This window comes from Rissa tridactyla, chromosome 7 (assembly GCF_028500815.1).
Source record: "Rissa tridactyla isolate bRisTri1 chromosome 7, bRisTri1.patW.cur.20221130, whole genome shotgun sequence".
NCBI classification, from domain to species: Eukaryota; Metazoa; Chordata; class Aves; order Charadriiformes; family Laridae; genus Rissa; species Rissa tridactyla.
Window position 1 is genome coordinate 53,743,048 of NC_071472.1, and position 26,787 is coordinate 53,769,834.

Sequence of the window (26,787 nt, forward strand, 5' to 3'; positions counted from 1 at the left end):
TTTGGCATTTTTAATTTAGGTTTGTTTTATTTAAGTTTAATGTTAATTCCATGCTGTGTTTCAGTAAGAACAATACAGATTCTGTATCTGTGGCTCCAGTCAGATATCCAGTAGTACAAATTAGCTTCAAGTTACACATACTGAACAAAAGAGGTTGAGCGAGCGAAGGGAGATGGGGAACGGGGAGGGAGAAAGAAAAAATATTGAACACGCATGCAGGCTTATCAATGCCACCTTCAATGCTAACCTGCTTTGAGGAAAAGTAAAGAATAGGCAAGAATGAGCAGCCACGGATTGTTGAACTGTTACCAGCACCATGATTTTCAGCAACATTTCAGCAGTTTGGAAACTTTTGTTTTTATACAGTAAAACCACTACAATATATGTCCCAATGCAACCTGTAACTTCAAGCTAAACACCTAATTAAGTTTAAACATTGGTATAAAATTCAGTTTAAACAGTTATAAAAAAAGAAAAATGCCACCACATGCGCACTACCTTGCCATAACGAATCTCTCCCCTACAAGTCTAATGGCCTTCAGGTGTAACATCCACGGCTGATGGCAATCACCACATCTGGCAGGAGACAATACAGTAATGCTGAAAGAGCCTTTACGCAGTCCTGTTAGTGTCTTAAAGAACCTAAAAGCTGGCACCAGTAAAATCCACAGAAATTCACTCTTGCCTTTTAAGAACTTTTAAACTGTGTAAAAAAAAAAAAATAAAAATAAAGAAACCCAACAGGGCAGGAACCTAAATTCTGAGACCCAATGTAAAAGTCAGATTTGGTGGTTCTCAGAGTGACACTGAGGGTTTTTGTGGGGAAGGGGAAGGGTGGTCAGAGATGGGTTCTCTTGTTGGCCTTTGTGTCTCACTGGTTTTCATCTTCCACATCCTGCAGCGCTTCTTTATTCTGTTCTTCACCTATGAAAGTGTCAAAGTAAAGGAAGATGTTAACTTTGAGAAGTGAGACCTGCAGAATGGTTTAACGAGCATCTAGAGATTAATAGTTTCATGCAAGCACACACGCTCGCTCACACGCTTGCAGAAATGACACACACACACACTCATAACGCAGCTAGTTCTGGGGTGAAGCGTTTCCATAGAAATTAAGCCTTATAATCACCTCGTCACATTTCATACAGAACTGCAGCACGAGCTATTAGACAACGTACTCTGTCATAAGGACAAACAACAAACCACCATTTCAGAACACTGAGATTGCGCCTGTGATCGGTCCTGTTGATCAAGGGATGAACAGCCAAGACAAAAGTCATCAGAACGGCTGTAGATCAACATCCTTAAGTCAGAAAATACCTTCCCAAGAACTTCATCTCTACTCCAGAGCGCGCTAAGGACATCTATTCACTAGCTACAGAAATGAGACTAAAACAGTTTTTGGAAATTAAACTTCTTTTTTTGCCCAAGTCCACTCAAGTCTCAACAACAGCGAAGTTGCAGTCGATTTTGTAACACTGATGTCGTGTATTTATTAAAAGTACCAAAGGGAGTGTGAAAGAACGTCCCTGCTTCAAGTCCAACGTGAGAGGAAACCCCCTCGGCTTGAGGTCATTAAAGGAAAACATTTTGGGGTAATTAATTTCTCTTGAAAAATTGGCCAGTTGGGACCTACTCAACCAGGCTGCGACATGCAGTGAAATGGAAGTCTACCCATAAAGGCTCTTTGGTTGTACCGTAGCTGCCCCTGGGTGAGCTGCATGCGATGCCTCCGGCACGGCTGTGCCGCATTCCTGCTGCAACAGGATAAAGTTTAATGTACTTCAGCTAGTGCCGTAACACATGCACGATTAAGTTAATTGATAAGAGAAACTGAAAAATGTTTTCTTTACAATTATCCTTAACCATGTGAGATGGTACTCTCTTAAGGGCAATAAACAAAACCTACCAATTAAGTTAACTTGCAATAAAATCCAATCAAATGAGACTAATGACTTTCAGCATATAATCAGAATGCCTGCTCAGAGCATGTCCAGATTCAGAATTATCGCTAGGTACAATACAAGGTAGATTCTGGAAGAGGTGGCCTAGGAATACGAGGCATCTGACATTCGGCATCAATAAAATTTACAGTTAAAGTTACAGAACAGATCATTTAAGAGGAAAGCAGAGGCCCTGACCCAGGAAGACTATTAAAAGAAGATCTGAGCATGCTCTAGCCAACACACTTAAGCAAGTACTCCTTTAACAGGCGATGGTGAAAGTACTTTTCATGCCCAAATATTTTTAATATCCATCCAGGTATGCAGCTCAATTCCCAAACATGTAAGTTACTTTGGATCTTAGTCAAGCGTATTGGACCTGGACAGGTCCTGGAACGGGTCACAAGCTGGTAGAACATTGCTTAGCCCTGGAATGGAGTCAAAGATACAAGCAATTTATCAGCAGCGAGAGAGTGGCAGAGGCAAGCATGATTAGTGATCGGAAGAAAACGGACGCTGAGAAGTTCATTAAGCCATGACGAAGACTTACAAAGTAGAGTTTTTAGGAAATGAACAGTTGGACTTTCCTTTAGGAATCTATACAGCAGGAAAGAAGGGGAAAACAGGAATCATATGAAGACGACATTACAAGCGTGAAAATAAACTAAACAGCTCGTCTATGACATGGTTAAAAGATACAGTAAGTGAGATGGAAGAGTGCAGCAGCTGAGTAACACCTGATTTTACAGTCATTCCCTACAACCTACACAACTGACATCAAAGCACACAAAAGCTTAATGCAGAAGAACAAGCCTTTTTCGAGTCTCCCCCACCCCTTCGGAAACTGGTAATTGTGATGATCTTTCTCAGCACCACTATTAACTTTTGCCGATCTTCAAAGGCTCCAACCCATTTCAGAAATACGGAGTTATGGAAACAACAGCGTATGAGCGTGGTATGAAGAAATGAGAAAACTCTGCATCTATGTCTAACCATTATGCATAAACACCGTATTTTTTTGTGGACATAAAGAACTGCACCACGATTTTAGTAGTTCTGCAGCATTTTCAATTTTGCAATCATTATCCTTCTGGTATGCATGATAAACAGTAAATAGGATAATCTGAAATACTTACGAAGAACAAAAATATCTGTTTTCATGCTATTGATCTAATTATTAAACAAGAAATTTGAAACTAGATTATGCCAAAAAAAAGCCCCCGTTAATCATCTTGTTGAACTTCTCTGATATGCGAGATAAACAAAACAGACATTACTCAGCTCTCATGCAAATATCAACAGCTTTTGGAAGATGTTCCAATGCCACTGTCTTGCAACAGCAATCCGGCTATTTTCTCAGTGTTCCCACAGAGCGCAAGGATATTTGCATCCACCAAAAAAGCATAAAATAGAAGGTCGTATCTTAATTGTGGGAATTCGGAAAAATTTCTTTTTCCAATGCCTAACCATGGCAAGGAAGGCATCTACTAATACCTGCCGTATTTCGAGCAGAGTCTGTACAGACCCATCCAGGATACACACGTGTGCTTCCGCACCCTTCGGTAATTTTACATCTCTGAAAGCAAGATGGGATCTCTTGCAAAAGACTTAAGCAAGAGACTTAGATGTAGCATAACCTAGGAGCCAAGACCCCGCAACAGTGACAGTTTTCCCAGTTCTGTCAAAAGCCTGAAGTAATAGGGACAAATCGTGACCTGCAAGACTCGGTTCCCATGATCTACGCAAAGAGCTAGAAGCTATCAACTAACAATACTTTAGAACCAACCCATCAACCCCACAAACACGGGTAGCCAATAAAAATTTAAGAGATTCTACAACTGCTTTCAAATGGACACTACACCAACAGAGTACTGCAAAGTAATGCTATACGGTTATTGCCATGCTTCAACTAACATCTTACAAAAAAAAAAATAATTTAAGGCATTTATCTGAAGTTAAGCAGCAACGTTGTTTCAAACCTCTGTGCATTTCTGAGTACCCAACAGACTGTAAATAGGACTGACTTCCTCCGTCCCCCAAGTTAAAAGAAAGACAGCCAGCTCTTTCCACGTGTCTCTCCAGGACATGATTTTTGCAGAAGAAAATGTGAGTTTACCCTTTCTAGACAGAGAATATGTTTAATTCACTACCAATCATCTGTGCAACAGAAGGCGTAACTCTAAAAAAAAATATACAAGAGTAAATTTATGCTTCGCATTGTATGTGAAAGAGGAAAAAGTCCATTTAGAATGCAAAAGAAAACCCACTTAAAAAACTTTAAATAACTATTAAGTGTTAGTAAACAGGAGTAATCAATGTCCCACGCTCTGGTACTGCCAGAGGACGCATTCAGTATTTGCTCTGGCAACAGCCCACTTCAGGAGTCACAACCTAGCATTTTTGGGAGTATTAAAGTACTTTAAACATCTTAAGTAGGAAATTAGATTCCCCCAAGCTTTTTTTTTTCTCCTGCCCTCGTAACGAAGTATTTTACAAAATCCCTTTTCCTTTTTCCTCTTCTATTCATACTCGATTCTTCATAAGAAGAGCGAAGATACAGAAAGCGCTGTAAGGTGAAGTCATTAGTATGATGGTGGTAAGCCTTCCACTAAAATGCCAGCAGAAATACTGAGTGACCTGAAAACAAGGGGGAACTAAATCATTTGCAGGACTCCCTCCTGCACCAGAAATTCACATCCGATTGGAATGGCAGCCATAGATGAACATGACAAGCAATAGGAAAGAAGAGCTGAATGACACAAAGTCACTGCTTTTAAAATAATCAGATGACTAAACAGCCAGGTGGGGAGAAAAAAAAAAAAAGTATTAGTGTTACTAATTCTACACCACCTGCCTTCAAGTGAGAGCTGAAAAGCTTCTCGGAAGAAGCTAGTGTCACCCCATCAACTTACCCACTGTTAAGAAAAGACACCCGTTCAGGCAGGTCAATTATTAGGAAAGACAGAAGTAAAACACCACACCAGTCTACATCTCCACGCTGTTTTCTGGGCAGAGATGGGGGCCAGCAGCATTTTGGAACAGTTTACTTACCATCACCCTGCATGTCTGAAGTCCATAGTGTCAGATTATCACGTAACAACTGCATGATAAGTGTAGAGTCCTTATAGCTTTCTTCACTCAGTGTATCCAGTTCTGCAATAGCATCATCGAAAGCTGCTTTTGCCAACCTGTAAGCACAGAATAAAGTCAGATTTAACATCGGTTGCAAAACAGATTTCAGCAGCACACAAGTTAAACCTGTGCCTCTGAACACCTATCTTCTAGTCTGGCTACACAACATCCACAGCTTCTGCAACAGTGGTTTTTTTATATTAACAGTGTTCAGACATTCAACCAAGTATCTCCCTCCCAGCTTCAAAACCAGTCACTTTGTGTGCTTAAGAACAGTATTTTTTTTTTTCACTCAAGAATATGGGTTTTATTAAATATTTCTACATCTTGAAGTACAACTGATCAAGGTCTCCTAAAAGCTTAAGAGAAAGTATATTACATACCCTACAATGATAGGAATAGAAGACAAACGATATTTCCTTCAATCCTCACTTTCATGCTTATATCAGCTGAATCTCTAGAGACAGATGAGCTATTGTCATTCTATAAATGCCCAGAGTTCACAGAAATTAGTAATATGACCCCTCTTACCTTGTATAACAGCCAACAGCAAGAGAGGCAAGTTAAATCATCTCACACTTTTTGCGGGGTAAGGGCATGCCCAGAGTTAACATGGCAAGCTGTTAAACTGCCATTAGTTGATCAATCCAAGTTATCCCTACCCTGCTTCCCATACATAATCTACTCCCAGATAAACAAATGGGTTTGGACTCAAGAGAAAATGGCAAAGTTGAAAATCTTTCCAATTAATTGACCTCAAACAGAGCAAGTCATCAACTACTAGCAGGAAGAAAACCAGCCCAGTGTTCCCACTGAAGAAAAGCAGTTACCCAAGCAGCAACCATTTCTGACTTGTTTGGTATTCACATAAAAATTTCCCAACTTGCCAGTCACTACCTACCTGCAGGCACGATCAGGAGAATTAAGAATTTCATAGTAGAATACAGAGAAGTTGAGCGCAAGTCCTAAGCGGATAGGATGTGTTGGCGGGAGTTCTGTCATTGCAATATCACTAGCAGCTTTATAAGCCACCAAGCTATTCTCTGCAGCCTCCTTCCTGTCATTCCCTGTGGCAAACTCAGCCAGATACCTATGGTAGTCCCCCTTCCTGAAAACAGAAACAGACGGTCAGTAGTCCCTACTTCCCCACCAGCCACTAAATTAACAGCTTGGTTTGAAACTGACGTCTATATATTCACACTCAGAGGACGCTGCTGCTGGATTACTGTCTAGGCAACAGTGCATTAGTACTCGAGTGAATTTTAAGCCATCAGGCAGGAAAAACAGTTTGGGTTCATTTTCTTGTGTTAGTACATGAAATCACAGTATTACCTTCTACATTATCAACTGTCTCTGTACAACTGCATCTCACATAAACCAGACAAGTTTTTGATCTGAAGCACAGAGATAATTCCACTAGAGGGGAAAACACTCCTGATCTTTTCAAGATTTAAACTATGCTTCAGAGAGTACAAAATATGCAAATTAGCAACACAACAACATACTCCAAGGCCAAGTTCCATTTGGTAGTGCAATTTTTAAGTTGATACTACACAACAGTTATCTGCCTACCTAATTTTCTTCTCTTTGTCAGTGTACAGCTCATGCAAGAAAGCACCTCATTTAAAAAAAACGGTTGTTTCTTACATCTAAGAGCTGCACAACAGCTTATATTAAGTTCTCATGACCTTATTCCAAACAACATCATCTATCCAAACCCACACAATCAGGACACTTAACACCTCAAAGTTGTCAAAAAGGAATATTGGTTAGATATGACCAAACTGCCTTCTTTCTAGAAGCAGTTACCGTGGTTGAGTGGGCAGCAAACACAGGTATAGCTACTTTATTTCTGTATCTAGTTCAAATACAGTAAGAGGTCCTTACCTCACCAGAGGATACTTACATTTTGTAATAGAAAACCTTGGACTCGCCAGTGTTAGCTGCTGGAATGAGGTGTTTGTCCAGTACATCCAGAATGTCACAACAGATTAACTTCAGTTCAGTCTCAACCTATAAAAAAATCCAAAACAAAAAGGAGGCCAGGTTAGCACATAAGACTAAGAGCTATTTCAAAAATATCCAAGTATCAAACAGGTAACATCATAAAAATCCAGAGAGGGGAGGACAGAAGGGAAAAAAAACAAAACCAAGAACAACAAATTCAGCTGTTCCACAGGTGCACTAAGCAAAACAGTTCTGCATAGTTAGCTGGCACACAAAAAAAGGCAAGGACTGGTGTATGATGAAATACATAACTGAGTAACGGAATTATGAATTCCCTGGAAGACATCTTGCTAGACAGCTGCACTAAGTCTGTCTCAGGATATAATTCCTTATGCAAGGCTTGCACAACTCCTAATTTCTTAAGTTTTTGATCCTGGAAGGCTGCCCTAAAAGTAGCAACGGTGAATGGGACAATTTGAAGGCAATTAATACAAATAAAGCTAAACTCCATTCTGCCCCAGAGTTAAATGACACCTTCAGAACAAGGTTCTAGTGACTACTTGGGAGACAAAGCTCTAACAGATAAAAATCACGGTGCATCACAACAGAATAAAGATGTGCCACACAAACAAAAAGGTCAGATACAAGAGGAAAACAAACTCCAGAGGGTACAAACTTTAGAAGCAAGCACAAAAAGCCAAAGCACAACAACTCTGAGAAAAAGCAGATGTCATCTACGCTAACAGTGTGATTTGTGGTCAAAGAAAACCAATATATAAAGCCTTACTTAAAACCAGATAGTGTGTTTTAATAGCCAAAGCTGAAAGCAGAGTCACATCACCTTCCATTTTTTCTGATTTAGAGCATAAAGCAAGGTCTATGAGGTTAGGTTTTACCACAGAAAGTTTCGCACCTGACAGCAAAGAAACTAAGCATGCCCAAAAAAAGCTAAAAACTGTCTTTTCACACCACCGCTGCCAAACCCAGACTTGCTCTCAGCACCCCGTGTCATTCACAGTAGGTGTGGTTTGTTAAGTGCAGACAGTAGCCTATTGCTGCTCTTTCATGATTTCACAGTAACTTTCATAGCTACAGCTGAAGACAACTTTGTCTCAAGCTACTTTTATTACTCTAAAGTAGACATTTTCAAGCAAAGACATCAACATTAGTTTCAAGAAACTACCAATAACTGCACGTCTTGGATCACATGAGCAACCCCACTTAGTCCCCTATCCCTTCCTATTCTTCCACCCATGAAGTTATATGTCCTTCATTCTTTAAGCATTTTTCTTGCCATGTAGTACTTTTTTCACCAGATAGCTCCCAAACTATTGGAGTTTGTAACCACAACACCTATGCCAAAAGCTGTTAAAACTACATATCCAAAATAATGTTAAACTGGCACATACTTACACATACCAATTTGTACAAAATGACTTAACAGATTTGCAGAAGTTCCTTTGGAGAAATTAATCTACAGCAAATTTCATATACAAACAATGTCAGAATGCCCTAACATTCAGGGAAGGTTTAGATACTATAAAGTTACATGACAAACGCTTATGGAAGTTGCTGAAATATGGTCACTTCAGAAGAATCTACTTCATATATTCTTGGGCTACAAAAGCTATAAAACCTTTGGCCAGCAGTCAGTTCCTGCAAACTTCTTTCCTCTTGATCCTCTTTTTCAATGACTTCTTTTGCAGAGAGATCTTCAGCAAAACTGCAAAGAATTAAATCAGTTTCTAGTCCTCTTTTGTTAAATAACCGTACACGTACAAACTTCTTTTTCATCTCAGACAGACCTTTTTCAGCTTTGCTTAAAGGATCAATCACACAAGTTATCAGAGATCAGCTGCTGTCCAGGGCAATGTAAATGTCCTGACTAAGCTTAGTTTAAAAAGATTTAATACAAATCGAGTTGATTAAGAACAATACAAAAACCCCACAACAAAGCCCTAAAAGCTCTTCTACCAAAAGCATCTGTTCTAGACAGAGTGGCTCAATGAGCTCTGCAAAGCAGCAAACCAGCATGAGAGCCCACACTAAGCCTTTTAGAGCGCTCAGAAAAAGTAGGTTTAGGGTCTATCACCATTCCAGCTTCAAATACAACAAATGGTACTACAGGCTCTGACCAGCAAGGAATGACTGGTCACGCCAACGGGTGCATAGAAGCCTCCACAATCCACCCTGCCTCTCCTTCTTTTAACGGTAGTGCTGGCTTAATCAGATTCCAGACTGTGTTCTTAGCTCTGCAGATACAAAAGCTTGTAAACCACCCAGCGATCTAAATAAGGAAACTTATTAGAAGCAACCAGGAGAAGGGTAGCCTGTACTAGTTCGTTGACCTGTTTTAATACGTAGGCCCCAAAATAGCTGCACCTCACAACTGAGATGCAACATGAAACTAGAACGGTAGGAAACAGTTGCTGAAGCCTGTAACCTACCCCCTCCCACCCTGCCAAAACAGACCGAGCACCCGCATTTATGCCAATTCATAGCCTAAGCTTTCTAAGAAGAGGGGAAAGAGAAGAGAGCCCTGCAGCTACCCTAAAACACAACCCAGGTTGTAAGTCAGAGCACTAGAAACACATACATTCTCACATGCCACAAACACAGACCAGTAAGAGGAAGGTGAATACTTGTCCTATGCTATTAGGGAAGGGATTTGGTTTTACCGTAAGGAAGTGAACTGCATTATGTGCAGACATACAGCACTTCATCCTCTCAAGGACAAAGAGTGCAAGCTTCAGTGTGTTCTCATCTACAGAGATGCAGTCAGATGAGAAAGCCAGAAGCTCTACATTTGCGTATCCAAATGGACCAACAGGACACAGAAAAGCAGCCTCTGTACAAAGGAGGCAAGTAAGCGGCATTTCCCCCCATGGCTATGTATGTGTTTTGCTACATTTATCTTAAGTGGCTTGGGTAAAGGCACAGCCTGGCATCTTCCATCATCTCTCAAGTGTTGCCTAGTGCATGCCTCAGTAAAAACCAGCCTGGCCCTATGCTGACAACACCATCATCCCTTGAGTTCTTCTCCAAGTCACACTGGCTAGTAGCTCAAACAAACTCCAAACATTTTTAAGAGCATGTCCTAAATTATAATAAATACTGATGTAGACCAAAACCACCAAACAATTACTTTCGCACAGTACACCTTCCATTTCAACTCAGGCAGCACTCTACCGCTGAGCAAGGTCACACCTGGTTCTAGTGGGAGGCAAGAGATGTGTTTTTCTACAGATGCTGGTTCTCTCCAACTCCCCAGTGCTCTAAACTTGGCCTGTCAGTCCCCAGACAAGCACTGCGTTGGGGTTTTTTCTTCAGAGCCTTCTAAGACTGGGAAGGGTCTTCCCAACAATGCTGAACTTACTCTGAAAAATGTTACAATAGTGGGTATTTGTTGACAAGGTAGCATAACCAGAACTCTGCCAAGCCTGGACCTCAGAGAAGCACTGAGCATGTCAACAGGGCAGTTGTGCTATTGTTCCGGCAGCGGCAGCAAGAAGCATCACCCAAACCTCTGCAGTATGTTCTTCAGGCCCTTACTGGTCCCATGCCATCTTGCCAAACCCTTTAACACTCTCCTTATAGCAGATGCTAACTCATACTACCTCTCCCAGCAGCCACAAACAGGATCTGGTCTTCAGCTACAGACAATACAGAGAGGCCACTAGGAAAAGGCAGACTAGAGCTGAGTAGACTCAGCTGGCCTTTCTCCAGTACAGAACTACATTACAGTTCTCCACAGCCCTCTTCCACCTAAAGCTGCTGCGATAGCTATTCCCTTTAAGGATTTAACAGCTGAAGATACTGTTGGCATGGCACTGCACTTCATGTGGCCTCTCCCTCTAGGTACTTCAAGGACTACATACATGTATTTCTTGCACACCAGCCTGTTCTGCACGACACCTGGTCTCTGTAAAGACAGACATGCAGAACAATGCCTTTTTTACGGTCCTTTCAAAGACAAGAAAAGAGTCTTTTCGCTATTAAAGGATCTTTGGCAGAAGATAGTAACCACCCACAAAGCGCTGTGCAAAAAAACCTGGAAGCACACAGCATAAGACAAATTTAAACAATCATCAGATAGCTATTGTCTTATTTTGTTTGGTCTCAGAAAGATTTTATACACCCATCAAGAAATGGTATTTGGAACTGTATGTAACTGCCAGAGCCTCATCCCATCAGCATGCCAACATAAAATTAGAAACTCACAACTTTAACAATTCCATAGAGCAACAGAAACCCTGTGAGTCAACAGAAAGTAGTTCAGAGCCATTCCTGAGAAAAGATTTCCAAGCCAACATCATTTCCATTGGTAGTATATGAATCAGTGCCAGGTGATATAATACACTCCACTGTTTCTCTGGAAGTGAAGATCTGAACCATGTGGAGGCACTTGTCCCCAAATAATGGATATTAAGTCTTTGCAGAAATGTGTGGGATTTAAATAGCATGGGAGCATGCCTGCTCCGTGCTAAACCATCACTTAAGGAAGGGGGGACGGGAACAACAACTCGCTGTTCTAATAGCTGAAGGTTTCATTAGCCCTTACCGATGACTGTCAAAGCTTGCTCCAAGTTCTCCATTTTAGGTAAAGTTGCACAGGCTGACTAGACTCAGCATGAAGTTATGTGCATCAATTTTTCCCCCTCTCAAGAGAGAGAAAATAACAAGGCCCTAGAGGTTATTACACACGCAAGTTTCACAGTTGAGATGACCACGACATCTTAACATCCCCCATCCCCAGGAACATGGAGTGCTTTATCTGAAAGTGACTGCTTTAACTGCTACCAGTGTAACTGACCAGCTTAGGGACAAGGAAAAAGAAAGAAAAATTTGTAATTTAAGAACTAGACGCTGTCAGAGAAGCCATACTATCTCAGCACTCACTTCAGCACAGGCATAGCTGTCTGAGCTAATAATAGGTCTGCCAGTTCAATTGTACAAGACTAACTAGGCAACTATTCTTCACTGCGTCACCCAACTGCTAAGCACTGAGTTTACGGCAACGCCCACCAAGTTTTCATCTGGGGGAAAAATTAACAAAACAAGGCCAATTGACATGAAATGCAACTATCACAACGATAAAAGGTAGAGGAGTCAAAGAAAGTGGCCATTTGGCTTACACCGCCTGTGTTTATGCCAGGAACAACACTGAAGATCCCTCCCCAATGTTGGCATTTCAACAAACAACGTTAAGATTTTGAAGTCTGTAGGACAGGGTACTGCAATAGCACCAAGCGTCAAAGTCTGTATGAGCCAAAGCTGCTTATCAGAACTAGAAGCTTAACAGCCAAACACTTCTTTTGACATGGTTAGTTTTCCAGAAAAAGTTGCTTGAGATAAGTCAGGTTGGAGGGGAAAGAATAAGGCCTCCTGAGCACATGCAGCCTCACACTCGAGTAAGCAGGGAAGAAGCAAAGTGCCAGCACAGCTCAAATGCTTAGCAGATACGTAGACGCACTGAAGGAAAATCCCTCCCTTTCTCTTTGAGCCTACTGCCCTTTTGAGTGTTTACACAAACACACCCAACCTCTCCCCTTCACCAAGTATATCTGTTCTCCAGACAAGGAAAAGAACTTCATCCTTTCAAGACTGTCACCTTATTACAGCTCACCATACCACAGGCAACCTAGAATACCAGGGCAGTTTATGGCAAAGGTAACAAAACTGGACCTTAACTAAATGGCATTATGCTACAACACCAACTACATCTTACCATTTGCCGATATTCCCGAATCATTTTTAATTTATCTTCTCCACCTTTGTTTTCTTCTTTCTGTTCAATGCTGCTGATTATTCTCCAGGAAGCTCTTCTGGCTCCAATCACGTTTTTATATGCAACAGAAAGCAGGTTTCTTTCTTCCACTGTCAACTCCACATCCATACCAGCCACTTTCTTCATTGATTCAACCATTTCTAGGAGGAAAAGGTCAGACAATTATTCTCATAGCTAAAGCATCTTTCAAACCATTCAAAAGAAGTTGTATGTTAATGATAGCTTATGAAAACAGGCTCCCTCCTCCTTTCATACACAGTTATTCCTCACTTTTATACCGGAATGTTCCAAACAAATCAATGAGCATGTACACAAAGGAAGTATCTGATGTGCTTTTAAATGCATTTGACAAGGGTCCCAGAAAATTCTTTAGAGACAGTTGTTTTGGGTTTTAGTTTTTTTTTTTTTTTTTTTAAGAGACAGACAAAAAGGATTCAGCATTAGCAGCAAACACGTTTTTCACAGTGGATAAGAGTTATCAGCACAATCCCACAGGAATGCGTGTTCTTCAAAGTGTTTCAGAAAAAGCAGCAAATAGGGAGAAAAGCATGAGCAAATATAAGCTAGCTTTCAGCACAGTAAGGATAAATTGAAGAATACAGAATGCTCCACTGATTTTTTTTTTTTAACTGGAATATAGTGTAATGGGGTAATTAACCAAAAAATACAATCCAGATTTGAACAGATGTAGAGAGTACGAGTACTGTTATTAGGGAAATAAGTCAAAGTTCCAAGATGAAACCACCAAAAGAAAAAGTAGGTGCTTGGAGAAGTAACAAAAAAGTCATCCTGAGGATAACCAGAGCAACCATATCCACCCATGCCAAGCAGCTATTTACACTGAAAAGTAACACACAAAATATAAATTTATAATTTAAACTTTTTGAAAAGGTCTTCTAAACCTGAGGTTAAAAAAAAATATTACTAAATATACATTTCCTACACTCAAGTGGAAGGAAAACCTTGAACTACTTAAGATTGGTTATAATCCTTTCATTACCTAACCACATTATGATTGCTTGTGATGTATTAGAAAAGTAAAAGTCAAAAATGTTAAATATAAACTAATTAAGAGCCTACTATGAGACATCCAGGAATGAAAAGCTTTGTCCTGCCACACAGTGCTTCAGTTCATTCACCATTTACCTTCCAGCTTCTAGAACTGGTTGTAATCCCACAGACAGAAAACAAGACCGTTAATGAATGAGACTAAGCCCCAACTATCCCATCTATTCAACAGGACAACTGTTTCATAGCTATTTGCCAGGTAGAGCGACACCAGAATGAGAGAGAATCATACAATCATTTAGGTTGGAAAAAGACCCTTAAGATTGAGCCCAAAAATATTTAGCTTCTGCCAAGAGCATGATGTTGTGATTAGGCTACGCCTCCCATAATATGAAGCTTTACTATTCTGTGGTCTATTTACCTTGCCCACTCATCATCCCTCCTCCATCACTTTACCTCCTTATGTTTTGCTGTGTCATGGCAGCATAAGCAATGGGAAACTGATGAAGCTTAACTGTCAATTTTTCCCTTGGGTGACAAAACTCACAATCATAACAGGCATAGACTATTTCAGCAATGGAAATTGTAGGCTCAATCTTTTTCCCTGGCAGAAGCAATGTTATCAGTCTCCAACAGGTCTCCATGCGTGCAGGACAAAATTTTATAGTGGCTCTACTCTTACCAGAAGCAGAAAAAAAAACCATCCTTACCTCTACCAGTAGATTTTCCTTCTCCAGATCATGGAGAGTAACAACAACAAAAAAACCAATAAGGATTTGATAAAATCTTTTAGAAAACACCACCCTACTATTGTAAAACGGTAAACTGTTTTTGCTGAAAATTTCAAGAGTTGCCCTAAAACATTCCACATACATACAGTTAATATTAACATAAGCATACAATCTTGTAATTTAAGCTAGCTACAAGTTAAAGGCAATATGATATAGTTACAATATGCAACTTAAATAATGCAAGGACTATGACTTGTTTCCTGAAGGATGACCCTACCATCTATACAGAGAATTTACTTCAAAGCTGTAAATTTTTTTAAATTATGGGAGTTAAGTCATCTCATATTTTGAAGTTTCTTAAAACAGCAGAGCTACGCCCAAGACAACGTGCCTGACAATTAATTTTTGTGAACAAAGATGACGAATGAGAATTAAGACTTGCACTCTCTGCTACTTGGGTACCTTTGCCAAGCTCCAGCAAGAAATGCAGGGCTTGTCTTTAAGCTTAATGTTTAACTGCCCTCAAATAAGAGTAGGAATTGAAACTGCACTACAGCCACAATTTAAGAAATTAACCTGTATTTGTGAATGCACAGCCCTCCCTTCAACCATTAGCTGCAGAAGTTCATGAGATGAAAAGATATCCTCTATGTAAATACAAATCATTTAAAGTGTAGGAAAAAAGAGGGGGTAGTCATACCATACTATTCATCCATGATGTTCATTCCCAAGCATCCACCATCAATCTGAAGATCTTTAGTCAAACACACAAGGTTTTACATACATGGCGCACTTAACTAAGCAAGATCACATTAACGTTGTCCCATCACATCTTCTCTGATGTTATGAAGACCAGAGGAAAGTGAGTAACACTAAAACCTTCTCTGGAAGTGGAAGGTTTCTCAAGTACACCATGTCTTTTTTAATTACACTTCCAGCCTTGTGCACCCTACCAGTAGTCTCTAGCAGCCATACAGCAACACAATTGGGATTAACTACAGAGCATTTCAGTCACTAAGGGATGTACTGCAACACTTTTACAGAATTCCTGCTTCTTCAGGAAGTAAAGTAACTATTCATACCTATCTCTACAATAAACAATGATACAGATGTAATAATTACTCCAGAAGCGTGGAGGTGAGAAACGCGTACAGTAACAGTTTCCAAGATCTTCTGGCCTATATCAGGAAATTGCAACAACTAGGGAAAAAAATGAGCAAGTTTTATCAAGTGTACTACAGGTTTCCTTCACAATCACTTCCCTAGAGGCAGACTGGTCTAACATGGAAATTTACAAGGAAAGAGAACTACACACAAGACTTGCTGTTCCCTGTAAACAGGTATCCGATTCTAAACATACTACAGATGTAATCAACTGCTTATCTTCTGCAGGATTTTACCCATTGCTAGTCTAAAAACCTACAAGCCCTTGAAACGGAGGTCCAGCATCACTGCACACTGGAGGACAAATCAAATTTAAGCTGAGCAATAGCTTTTACAGAGGCATACCTAAGACCCAGTCCCACAAGAAGCACGGCCTCTGTCAGTACATATTAGTCCTTTTGCATCTCTTCAGTCTTCTCCAGAGAAGGTCATTAACTATCACCTTGTAGAACCACCATGACCACAGAAACAATGGTGTCAAAAGAAAACTGCTCAACTACCAGAAAATAGGCCTTGTCACCCCAAGATTTTTACGGCTGTGAGTTGTTAATAAACCAAACAGACTTTTTACCAAGTGACAGTAGTGAAGAATAAGATGCTGGAGGGCAGGGGGAAGCACACGAGGTTTTCTACATTTGCACAGAAGCACAAAATCCTCAAACTTCAACAAGTCTTCATAGTAGATACATACTCTCTTTTAATACACTGACGAAGGGAACTGAAAGGTCTTCCCTTCAAAATCTTAATCCTGTTACTAGTTAAATACACAACCACAGATTAAGATCTCACCCTAAACAAGTGTCTTACACAAAGAGAAAAGATTTATCAGTCTACCCACAAAACTCTTGGAGAAAAAAGTTTCCAGTTTAGTAAAGAGCCCAATTTTACCTACAGTACAAAAATCTTGGCTGGTATTTCAACAAGACAAAATAATTTCATACATATACCTTGGTCTTCCACGGTAAAGCCATAATCCAGCCCTGAAAGTTTAAGCCTGATGAATAATCTTAAGAACGCAGGCAATACAAAAGCAAGAGGACTGCGTATCAGTATCTTCTCCAATAGAAAACTAATTCTATACAAAAAAAGAGCCATATATGCCTGCCTACAGAACAAATATTTTATATTTTAAGTGCAGCTTTACCTATCTGGAAGATTTCACAAGGAGGTGAAAAGCTCGGAGACCATTCAAGACAAAACACAAGTCTGAGATTACACCTCAGTAAGAAGGATTAGTGCAGTAATGACAACTTGTTGCATACACAATCCAGAGATGCTTACACTGCGTTATGGACAATGTAGTGTTATACAGATTCTAAAAAGACAGAGATTGTAGTTTAAGTGGTGAAGTTCCAGCCTTTCAGTTGATTGTGGCTGTCACCTTATTATGCCACCATCAGAACAGGAAATCCCAAGAGTGTAAAATGTGGAAGGATAGGGGAATATTCTGGAGAATGACATGCTTGCCCTAGATTTATATCCCTCCCCAGGCATTTGCTGTTGGTTGTTGTAAGAAATATCGCAATACATAGACATTTGGTCTCATCAGGTTTGTGTATTATTACGGAAAAAAGGCACTTGAGACTCAAAACAACTACCTAAGATACAAAACTGTAATAATGCCCATGCCATTTTTTAAGTTCCCACATTCTACTACTATGACTAAGATGCTTGATTCCTCATCGCAAACACTGCTGACTCACCTCCAGCCACTGCAGAGTAACAGTAGGGACACACACATGCATAGCTTGTAAAACAAAAAGGTTTTGGACAGTGGTTGCCACTACAGTAAGTGCTACCTAAAAAAGATTTTTAAGACAGGCTGGTACATGGCTTGGGATTGGGTTTTTTTGTTTTAATATGAAAGACAAAGATTATGCCTTACTCTAAGCTAAAAAGTAATGGCAAAGTTTAAAAGTGATGAGAAGCATGCCTGGTAACCACCTACTAGGGACCAACCCACAGAATTTGTACAAAGGGCACAGTTGACAAGGAAACTTAGTGGGTAACAAAATAAAGACTGCCTCTTTGCCAGATAAAGATGAGAAACTAAGTATTTTTTCTTCTCAAACTCTAGAAATCCAAGCATCTCAGGGGAACTGGAATGTCCCTGCATAAGAAAATACAGAAACAGGTGATGTACAGCAAATTTAGTGGAAAGAATAAAAGCCTTCCCAATACAGGATACAAATACAAGAAACAGCAGGCCATACCAAGGAGTAGCCAGTATCTGACAATCCTATCAAAGTTTGTGCTCGTACCAGAAACCACTTGGCCTAAACAAGGGCTGATGCACTAAGGAAGAGAATCTGTTGGGGCATAACTACAGTATTGGCAACCTCTAATTCAGGTTATCATATAGCGATTAAGTCTCTCATTAACCATGATGCTACGCTTTCCAAATTTTTTGTTTGTTTTACGAAGCATCTAGTTATATAGCTTATGACAGGGCACACCTAATCTGACTTTCAATAATAGACAGTATCTACTTCAACCTCACTGATGAAGTAACTATCCCTTGTCACCACACCCACTGCTTTAACATTACCGCAGGAAAAACAAGAGTTAGAAAATCTATTAGTGGTGTGCTTAACTACCAAAAGAGGAACTACGTAAGTGCGAAAGCTTGTTAAAATAAGAACAAAAAAAGAGCTTGTTGAGTAACGGTGGTACAGAGATGACTTGATGGTCAGGCATACTGAAGGCTCAAATCAAAACAAACCTTAGGAAAACCCAGAAGGTGGCATTCTTAAATACTATGAAGTTGATAGTAGCAGAAGCACAGCACTTCAGAAGCCTCAAGCTGTGTTTTAAGTTTAATCCTTTCTATTCTCCTTATCTAAGTGGAATAAAGCAGACCAAGATCTTCAGGCTTCTAAGCTGCTGCTCAGTATCTATTTCAGCATTTCAGGAGCTAAAAGCTGCAAATAAGCATCCAGTGGGATGTGACGAATACGGCAGAAAAAACACACGTTCACCACAGAATACTGCAATATTCAGAGAAGGCTCAGTACTAGTCTTGTACTTGTTCATTCTTGGAATGAACAAGAAATGATCAGTAGCAAGTCTCAAGAACTCAAAATAAAGCATCTGATCCTAAACCGTTGTGCACAACCTCAGTTAAGACTAGCAGCAGCAGCAAACAAAGTGGCTAACACTGATTTTCAAGAAGGGTTCCAGCAGACACTCAAAAGGAACTACAGAACCATTAACCTAACACTCACAAGGGGTCAAGTTAACAGGAATTACATAAAAAAGAAAACCCTGAATGATTGGGTATATGCATAAACCATATATTGTAGAGCATGGCCTTCTGTAAGTGTAAGTAATGCCTCACAAATCTACTGCGATGCTTTGAATGAGTCAAGCATATGGATAAGGAAGACATGATTGATATAGTCTACCTGGATTTCCCAAAGGCATTTGACAAGGTCCCTCACCCAAGGTTCTTTAAGGAACTCAACTGCCATGGGTTAGGAAGGAAAGTCCTCACATGGATAAACACTTGGCTGAAAGACAGGAAACACGGCATGAATATAAGACTCAAGTGTTCAGAATGGAGAAAGATCACCCATGGAATCACACAGTGATCTGTGCTCGGAAGCATGCTCACATTTATAAAGTAATCCAGAAAAATGGAAGCAAGAAGTACTAACTTAGCAGTAGCAGCAAACTGCTGAGAACAAAGGAAAAAAAAAAGAGCTGAAGAAACGGGGGCAAGCGTATTTTCTTCATTAAGTGATCAGTGTAACTGTGAAGATAATGTTCACAGATTGCATTTTCCCTATACCGGCATACCTCCACCTGCCAACAGCGGGCACCATTCTATTCACTACAATGATTTGCTCCAAATTCAAGCCAAGAGCATGTAGGGCTCATTTTTTCATCCATTAGGAACTCTTCTTCCCAACACACTATCACATTGCCCGCATTAGGTTCCTCCGTTGCCTTAAGAAATCCTGCATTTGGCAAGTAAGACTTAAAAGATGGCTAAACCAGTACGGCAGCTTGCAGGGATGTGGGCAGGTGGCTTTCCCCTCTATCCGTATCAATGTCTTCATGCCAGCTCAACACTTCTTTGACCTCTCAACTGGGCGATTCAGGTCACCAGCTCAGAAAACAAAAAAAAAAAAAAAACCGTGCTTGTTATTTAGCGAATTGAACTGGCTCTAAGGGTCAGACTAGAACCCAAGTAAACATGAAAAATAGCCAGGGAAGAGGACATCCCTCTTTCAATATCAGATTAGCTCACCCCACTTTGCAGCACTGCACCCTTAGTTTCTAAAAGCATAAAATAAACACAACATTTATGCTTACACACTACATAAATTTTTGCAATTTTTCTTCAAAGGTCTTCATGTGCTTGGAGCGCCTTGAGTAGATTATTACAGGCAATCAAAAGCAGGGTGCAACTGAGGTACTAAAAATTCATAATCCTACCTTAAGATCATTATCTAGAGCATGCCACGCTTATAACAATGTACGAGTTTTATACAAACGAGCATAAAGAACCTAACAACTATATTCCCAGAAGTTAAGACAGCCAACAGGCGGGGGCAGGGGGGGGAAACACCAAAGAATACCCATCCTGCACAGTGGCTTAGACTATGGGGAAAAAAAGAAAAAAGCAGCAGGTTATCCTGCTATTCCTTGTATAAGGTTTGTAACAGCTGGTGCAGCCAAGACACTTCCAACATTTCACTGCATGACTCTGCAATATACAGTTCTACAAAGCATACTTGTACTGTCACGAATTGGAGAAATACATGGGTTAAGGCCAAATTATCCAAGTAACAGTTGTATTTTCTGCATAATCAATCCTATCATAACTATTTCATGCAACAAGAACATAATTTCCAACTCATCACTATCATATCATCAAGCTGTGAACATATGCTTTTCTAAATAAAAGAGGGTTTATCCAGCATTTGTAACAAAAACTTTAGTTTGAAAGCAAACATGGGCAAATCTAAAGACTGAGCCTCATCATACATTTCTCTTCTTGATCAAGATCTGCTACTAAGTAATCTTCTAGTACAAGTAACTCAAGAGTACTTGAGTGTAATGGACACCAACTCAGCTACTGGACTCCTTGCAGAGAACCAAACCGTCTGATTTTAAAGGTTTGTCTCCTTTGGTTGCTCTTGGTACCTCAGAAGAGTCAAGAAGGCCATTACAGAAAAGGGCCTTTTCTCACACAACTCTTTATGATCAGAAGTCAATTTTTATTTAGTGTATAAACAATTATCACTTAAAAAATTAACAATCTAATCCCTCCAACATTGTCTTGGCCACACTCTTAGATTCCTATGCTTCTTAGGGACATGCTGAGATTTTTCTGCCATTTAGCACTTTCACATCTACCCACTGCAGAGACAAAGAGCAGTCATACCCCACATCACAACAACGTAAGACCTTTGACAGACAGGTATTAAGTATTAACCATTAATGTGGGGAAAAGGAAAAAAATAAAGCCCACCAAAAAAACCACTTAAGTGTGCTTGACATTTGCTTGAAAGAGATGGGTCCTCTGCAAACTGAAATTAATATGCAACTTAAATTCTAATTTGTGACAGTTTATTGATTCTTCATTAAGCTGTAATTTCAAGACCTGTTACTACGAAACATTTTTTTCTAAAATGAGTTCAAATCTTGAATTAAGTCCATTACTGCACACCTTACTGCCTTCATAATAAAGACGCATTTCCCTGACAGACAATTTATAAAAACAGAGGAGTCAGCTGTTAGCTCGCTGTATTGGGAGCCAGGAGAGCTCTCAAACAGGTGTTTTTTTTTTTTCTTCTCACCTGTACCTTGATCTATTATCTGTTTTTTTGGGGGGGGGAAAAAAAAAAAAAGCCCCAACTATTTCTCATCACCTAAAGTCATACCGTATGTAAATCTGAAGCCGTATACTTCAAGACCTGTAGTACAAAACTGCTGCTTAGAGTTTAAGTATCCACTTGCAGACTACCTTGTGTCATAGCAGGTTTCTCACCTGATTAAAAGAAAGACGTTACCTAGCTTCCACAATGAGCAATGTGGACACAATGGTTTCGACGTTCAGCAGCAGCCTATGGGAACGCAGATACACACATTCTCTTGATAAAAAGAACTCAAATGCCAGTAAGGTAATTTCACAAGCCAACACAATGTCACCTACTGCAATTGTTTTCCAAAAAAAGACAATTTTAGTTCTGTATTATTCTATTAATACTAGTCTTTGAAGGAACAGCAGTTAAGTGAGATTTCTCACAAAGCTTCCTGTATTGTAAGTAAGCTTCCTGGCATTTTGTGATTTGTCATGACATGCCTGAGCAGATCTGTGACGATAGTAAGACACCCAAATCTCTTAATATCTCTAGAGATCAGGGCTTAAGTGCTACTTACACTGCAAAAGTACCTAGAAAGTTGTCCCTTTAATCTGGGCCAATGTACCGAGGACAGCATAGACGCAGGCCTAGGTTTCCAACGATTCACAAGTATACCTTCCAAGAGTTTGTAAATTCCCTAAGTGGGTCAGGTAGGTAACACCAGAGAAGCGAGTCAGATGCCCACCATCAGTGCTGCTATAAATGCCATAAACCATACATAAAAAACAACCCACCACACAACACTCTGTTAAAGCCTCAAGGAAAAAGAAGATGGGGCAGAAATTAATGCTATCCTAACATTAAACATGAGAAATTGTCATTCCGCGCTCACATTCAAGTTACACAAGAGATTTGTATTCCAACATATTTGTAGGCAGTACTTACCATCACACCATTTTATATGTGCCAATTAATAACTATGACCTTATGATTGTGTATCTCAAAGATCAAACTGAAGAGCAAAATTAAAAATAACTTAACACTTTCACCATACTGCTTCCCACACAATTTTGTTCACAGAATTATTTAACAGTCTCAGCTACAATCTTGGCAGAACTGCTGTATTTCATATAAACAAGAACAAACGATGCCAATAATTTTTAATTGTTTCAGCTGAACAAGAATACAGAATTAGATGCTAAAACAGTATCTACAGTACATATTCTTCCAGTCCGTAGACATGAGAGACACGAAGATGCATTTAGAACAGCTAGCAGAATGAGAGGGTGCACCTTAAATGTGTTTACCCAACTTGATTCCAATAAATTTTGGAAGTCTAAAACCCACAATGTTGATTTCAACATGACAACTTCAAGTTTAGTGTTCCCTCCTAAATGAAAACAGTCTCATTACTATTCTGAAGTGATACAGCATAAGAAGTCTTTTACATTTTGATCTAGCCAGTGTGTTTCGCAAACAGCCATGATACTGGTAGAACAGAAAGTCCATCAAGGGAAATGCTGCACCAAGGCAATCCCTACTAATCAATTTTTATTAGTTGACAGGAAGGGTGATTGTTTTGCACTGCAGATCTCTACAATGGGTAGAGTCTGATTACCTCCTAAAGAACTGATTTACCCCTGACTTAAGGGAACACCAGAAAGACATGCCTCGAAAGCTCCCGAAGACAATGAATCCTACAGGACGTTGGCCAAGCATCCACAGAATCATAGAATGGGTTGGGTTGGAAGGGACCTTAAAGATCATCTAGTTCCAATCCCCCTGCCATGGGCAGGGAACACCTCCCACTAAACCAGGCTGCTCAAAGCCTCATAGAGCCTGGTCTTGAATACTTCCACAGATGGGGCATCCACAGCCTCCCTGGGCAACCTGTTCCACCACCTCACCACTCTCACAGTAAAGAATTTCTTCCTAGAAACCCATCCAACTTGGGTTTCCACTCAAACCAAAGCCAACACCTTCAGTTGCACTGACTCACCCACACCAGGTAGGGAACCCTTTCCTCCCTACTCACCAAACCAACTCCAGGAATGCTGCTGGAACTGGGACTGAGGGTCAGGGGGAAGGAAATGCATCTTCCCATCTCACACCCTTTAGGGCAGGCAATAAGATACTGAAAGAAACAAAACCCCGGCAGAAGCTGCACTCTTACTGTGGGATACGGAATTGCATACACCCCTCTGCCCAAGTCAATTGATTTGTACCCCTGTATCTGGAGGGTTGTTTTTTTTTTTGGGGGGGGGGGGGGGGGGGGGGGGCATTTTCTTCTGTAAGTCCTTACAGTTATTGTGGAGACTATCTGACTCATGTCACTTAGTGGAATTCTTAGTCCTACCTAATTTCCCTACTGGAACTGTCACAGAAATCAGTCTTATTTAGGCCTTCCTTTTTTTGTTGTAATTTCTATTTTCCTCCCCAAAACATGCATTTTTCAGATGTTCTGCAATAGTACTATCAGCAGCTTTCTAAGCACAACTCAGTAAAAGTGTCATCTGGCGAGAACTTGATCATGTTGTCTATGAAAATTATGAACAGAAAGTATTTGGAGTGTCGTCTTACCTCTAAATGAAGTGTAATTTCACACATTTTACATACAAGAGTATTTATTTCACTTGAAGTGAATACACATAAGGTCTTAGGGCAAAAGTAACAGCCCCAGAATTGTAGTATCACCGAGAAAATTAAAGGCCCTTTCTATTACATGCAAGGGAAACAAACAGGTTTGAAGAAACAGCCACAAGACAAATGTTTTTGGGGCAACAGACACCATCCAGGGTTTCCAGTTCCTCCCCTCCACCAGTTTTCCCCCAAATATGAAAAACTCAGGCATAGCGCACAAACTTACAGGGGAAAAAGAATGAAAAGATGATGCTGGAAAGTAAAATGAGCTGTAGTAATTTCTACCACATAATGAAAGCGTATACATTTTCTTTAGGCAATTAAGTACCAGGTACTCGATCCCTCCAGGGTAAGAGCTCGCTCTCTCTGGGTTTGCCAGGGGCAGCAGCATCTCCAACCGCAGGTAAAGGAAGAGAAAGAAAAGCGCTAGCCCCCTCCCCCGGGACCCACCACGGCGAGCAAGCCTCTCGCCAGCATCGCCTCCCGAGGGGCGAGAGAGCCGGGCACCCCCCTTCCGGAGAGCACGGCACTGGGCGTTGTCTGCGGCGAGGCGACCTCAGCCCCACACCGCGGAGCTCAGCGAGGCCCGGGCCGAAGGTAAGCGAGGCCCGGGCCGAACAGAACCACCTCAAGCCGCGCCGGTCAGCGGCACGAAGAGGGGTAGTGGGGTCTCTTTGTCGAGCCCCCCGAGGCGGGGGCGGCTCCCCTGCCCCCCCCGGGACTCGCCCTTCGCGGCCGCCATTTTATTCCCGGCTTCTGCCGCCACCGCCCCCCGAACCGGGCCCCGCCCAGGCCCAAGCCACCCACTTGTTCAGGCCCCCCATCCCCAGCTCCACCAGCCCCTCAGGGCGCTCCCAGTCGCCATTTTGTCTGTGCCCCCCTCCTCCGCCCCTACCCCCCCTCCCCCGCCCAGCCGCCATTTTGTGGCCGCTCCCTCCCTCCCTCTCCCCTTGGCCTTGCACGGCCTTCCTAGCCAGCGCTCACCATCGTAGCGCTCAGCCTGCTCAGCCAACTTGGCCTGATAGACGAGGTCCTCCCGATCGTCCATGTCCTGCAGGCGGGGCGGCGTCGGGGACTGCACGGGGCGGATGGAAGCCGATGGGTCTGGGGGGCTCAGCAGCTACCAGCTCGCTGCTCTCCGGGCAAATATGGCGGCAGCACCTCCTCCCGCTGCATCCGGGCACTTCCGCGAGTGCGCGCATGCGCCCTGCGGCCTCCCATGGCAACGGCGGCTCCTTGGCAACGGGCGGGAGGTGGGGGCCGGAGCCGCGGCGGCGGGAGGCGGCAGCCGAGGCGGGGGGCGGCGGGGCTGGAGCCGCCCGTTCCCCCGTCCGGTTGTGGCGGGGCCGGAGCCGAGAGGGCGCCGTTGTTCTATGGAGGCGGAGGGGCGAAGTGTGGGGCCGGTGGTGGCGGGGTGGGGCCGGGCGGCGGGTCCCCGCCGGGCTGCTGCCGTGAGGGCGGTCCGGGGGCGCTCGGGGAGAATGGCATTTCCCTCGATGCATCTGGTGTCTTTCTCTCAGGGAACGTGTTTCTGCCGCCCTCAGACGCCGACAATGCTATTCGAATACCTCTCTGTGTGGTTTTGAACAAATCGCCGGTGTGCTCCATCCTTAACGGTGAATCTAGACACGAGCGAAAGGCAGAAGGTCCGATTTAGCAGGTTTCTGCAATCTCTCCAGGGTGTTTAGTCAAGCACAGGATCACCTCCAATGCAACGTCTGACATACAGCATGATTAATTTCACAGCTTTAAGAGGCTAGAACTTGAAATTGAATGTTTCACAAGTTCCTCACAGAGTTCTTCTGAAAAAATGGAGCATACACTGAAATAATTGAGATTAACGCCTCAGTTTGCAGAATTAGAATGGTTTGAGAAAACTAAAACGGATTATGCTTGCCTGGTATAAATTTAATCTTCAAAGATTTGCTCCGGGTAGCTGTGAATGAAGTCTCTAATCTCTCTTTTTCCAGGGTCTCCTAGGACGAGTGGGTTTAGAAACTCCCGGCCTTCCTGAGGTGGAGAAGTGCACAAAGGCCTCGGCAGTTTTGGATACACAGCAGAAACCGAGCAGGCCCTGGCACCTCTTGGATGCAATATCAGGTACCCTCCTATTTACTCTATTGTGCCCACTGAAATGGCCTCCTGATGCGCGACTGAGGGCTCACACCGTAAGCACCATTTAAAGGACATTTTTTTTTTGAATCGTTTATTGTTTCCTGATTCATTTTAACACACTTAATTTCAGTTGGTGAACAAGAGCTTTAGGGTATGTAAAAATTACATAACATTACGATTTTCTTCCAAATAAACCTAAAAATGTATCAGAGTGGTGTTTATATCACTGTTTGCCTACTCAAAAAATCAAGGGTCTGTTTCCATGGGATATTTTGGGCCCTGACTTTTTTTCACATCTCAGGATTATCTAATCAGAATTCCATAAAAGAAAAAACAAAGACATTAGTGTGTCTGGACTAAGGTGAAAATTAGGTGTCAAGTCCAGAAAAAAAAAATTGCTGTTTTCAACTTAGTCAAAATATGATCAGAAAATGCCGATTTTGTTGAAATTGTGAATCATCATACACCTTTACCTCTGAATTGTTTGTAAATACATGCTGCCATTACCA

The 26,787-nt window shown here is 41.5% G+C and overlaps 1 protein-coding gene across 2 annotated transcripts; it reads right to left on the minus strand.

Annotated features, from left to right (window-relative positions):
• On the minus strand, positions 1–25,349 carry YWHAE (tyrosine 3-monooxygenase/tryptophan 5-monooxygenase activation protein epsilon). Of its 2 annotated transcripts, XM_054209971.1 has the most exons (7): positions 25,148–25,349; positions 12,748–12,947; positions 6,979–7,085; positions 5,974–6,180; positions 4,992–5,128; positions 2,491–2,537; positions 1–924 (listed from the first exon to the last, which is right to left on the minus strand). In XM_054209971.1, exons 1-6 carry the CDS (start codon positions 25,209–25,211, stop codon positions 2,530–2,532), a joined length of 723 nt encoding a protein of 240 aa, XP_054065946.1. In that variant the 5' UTR covers positions 25,212–25,349; the 3' UTR covers positions 1–924; positions 2,491–2,529. The 2 variants fall into 2 exon arrangements, with proteins under 2 accessions (XP_054065946.1, XP_054065945.1); XM_054209970.1 differs by lacking the exon at positions 2,491–2,537.
• Positions 25,350–26,787: the final 1,438 nt, after the last annotated feature.

Coding starts and splice junctions, on each gene's coding strand:
- YWHAE (XM_054209970.1), bottom strand. CDS start 25,211: ATGGACGATCGGGAGGACCTCGTCTATCAGGCCAAGTTGGCTGAGCAG. Junction 7,086..12,747: donor TTCGGGAATATCGGCAAATG/GTAAGATGTAGT, acceptor ATTTTTTTATAG/GTTGAGACTGAACTGAAGTT. Junction 6,181..6,978: donor AAGGTTTTCTATTACAAAAT/GTAAGTATCCTC, acceptor TTCTGTTTTCAG/GAAGGGGGACTACCATAGGT.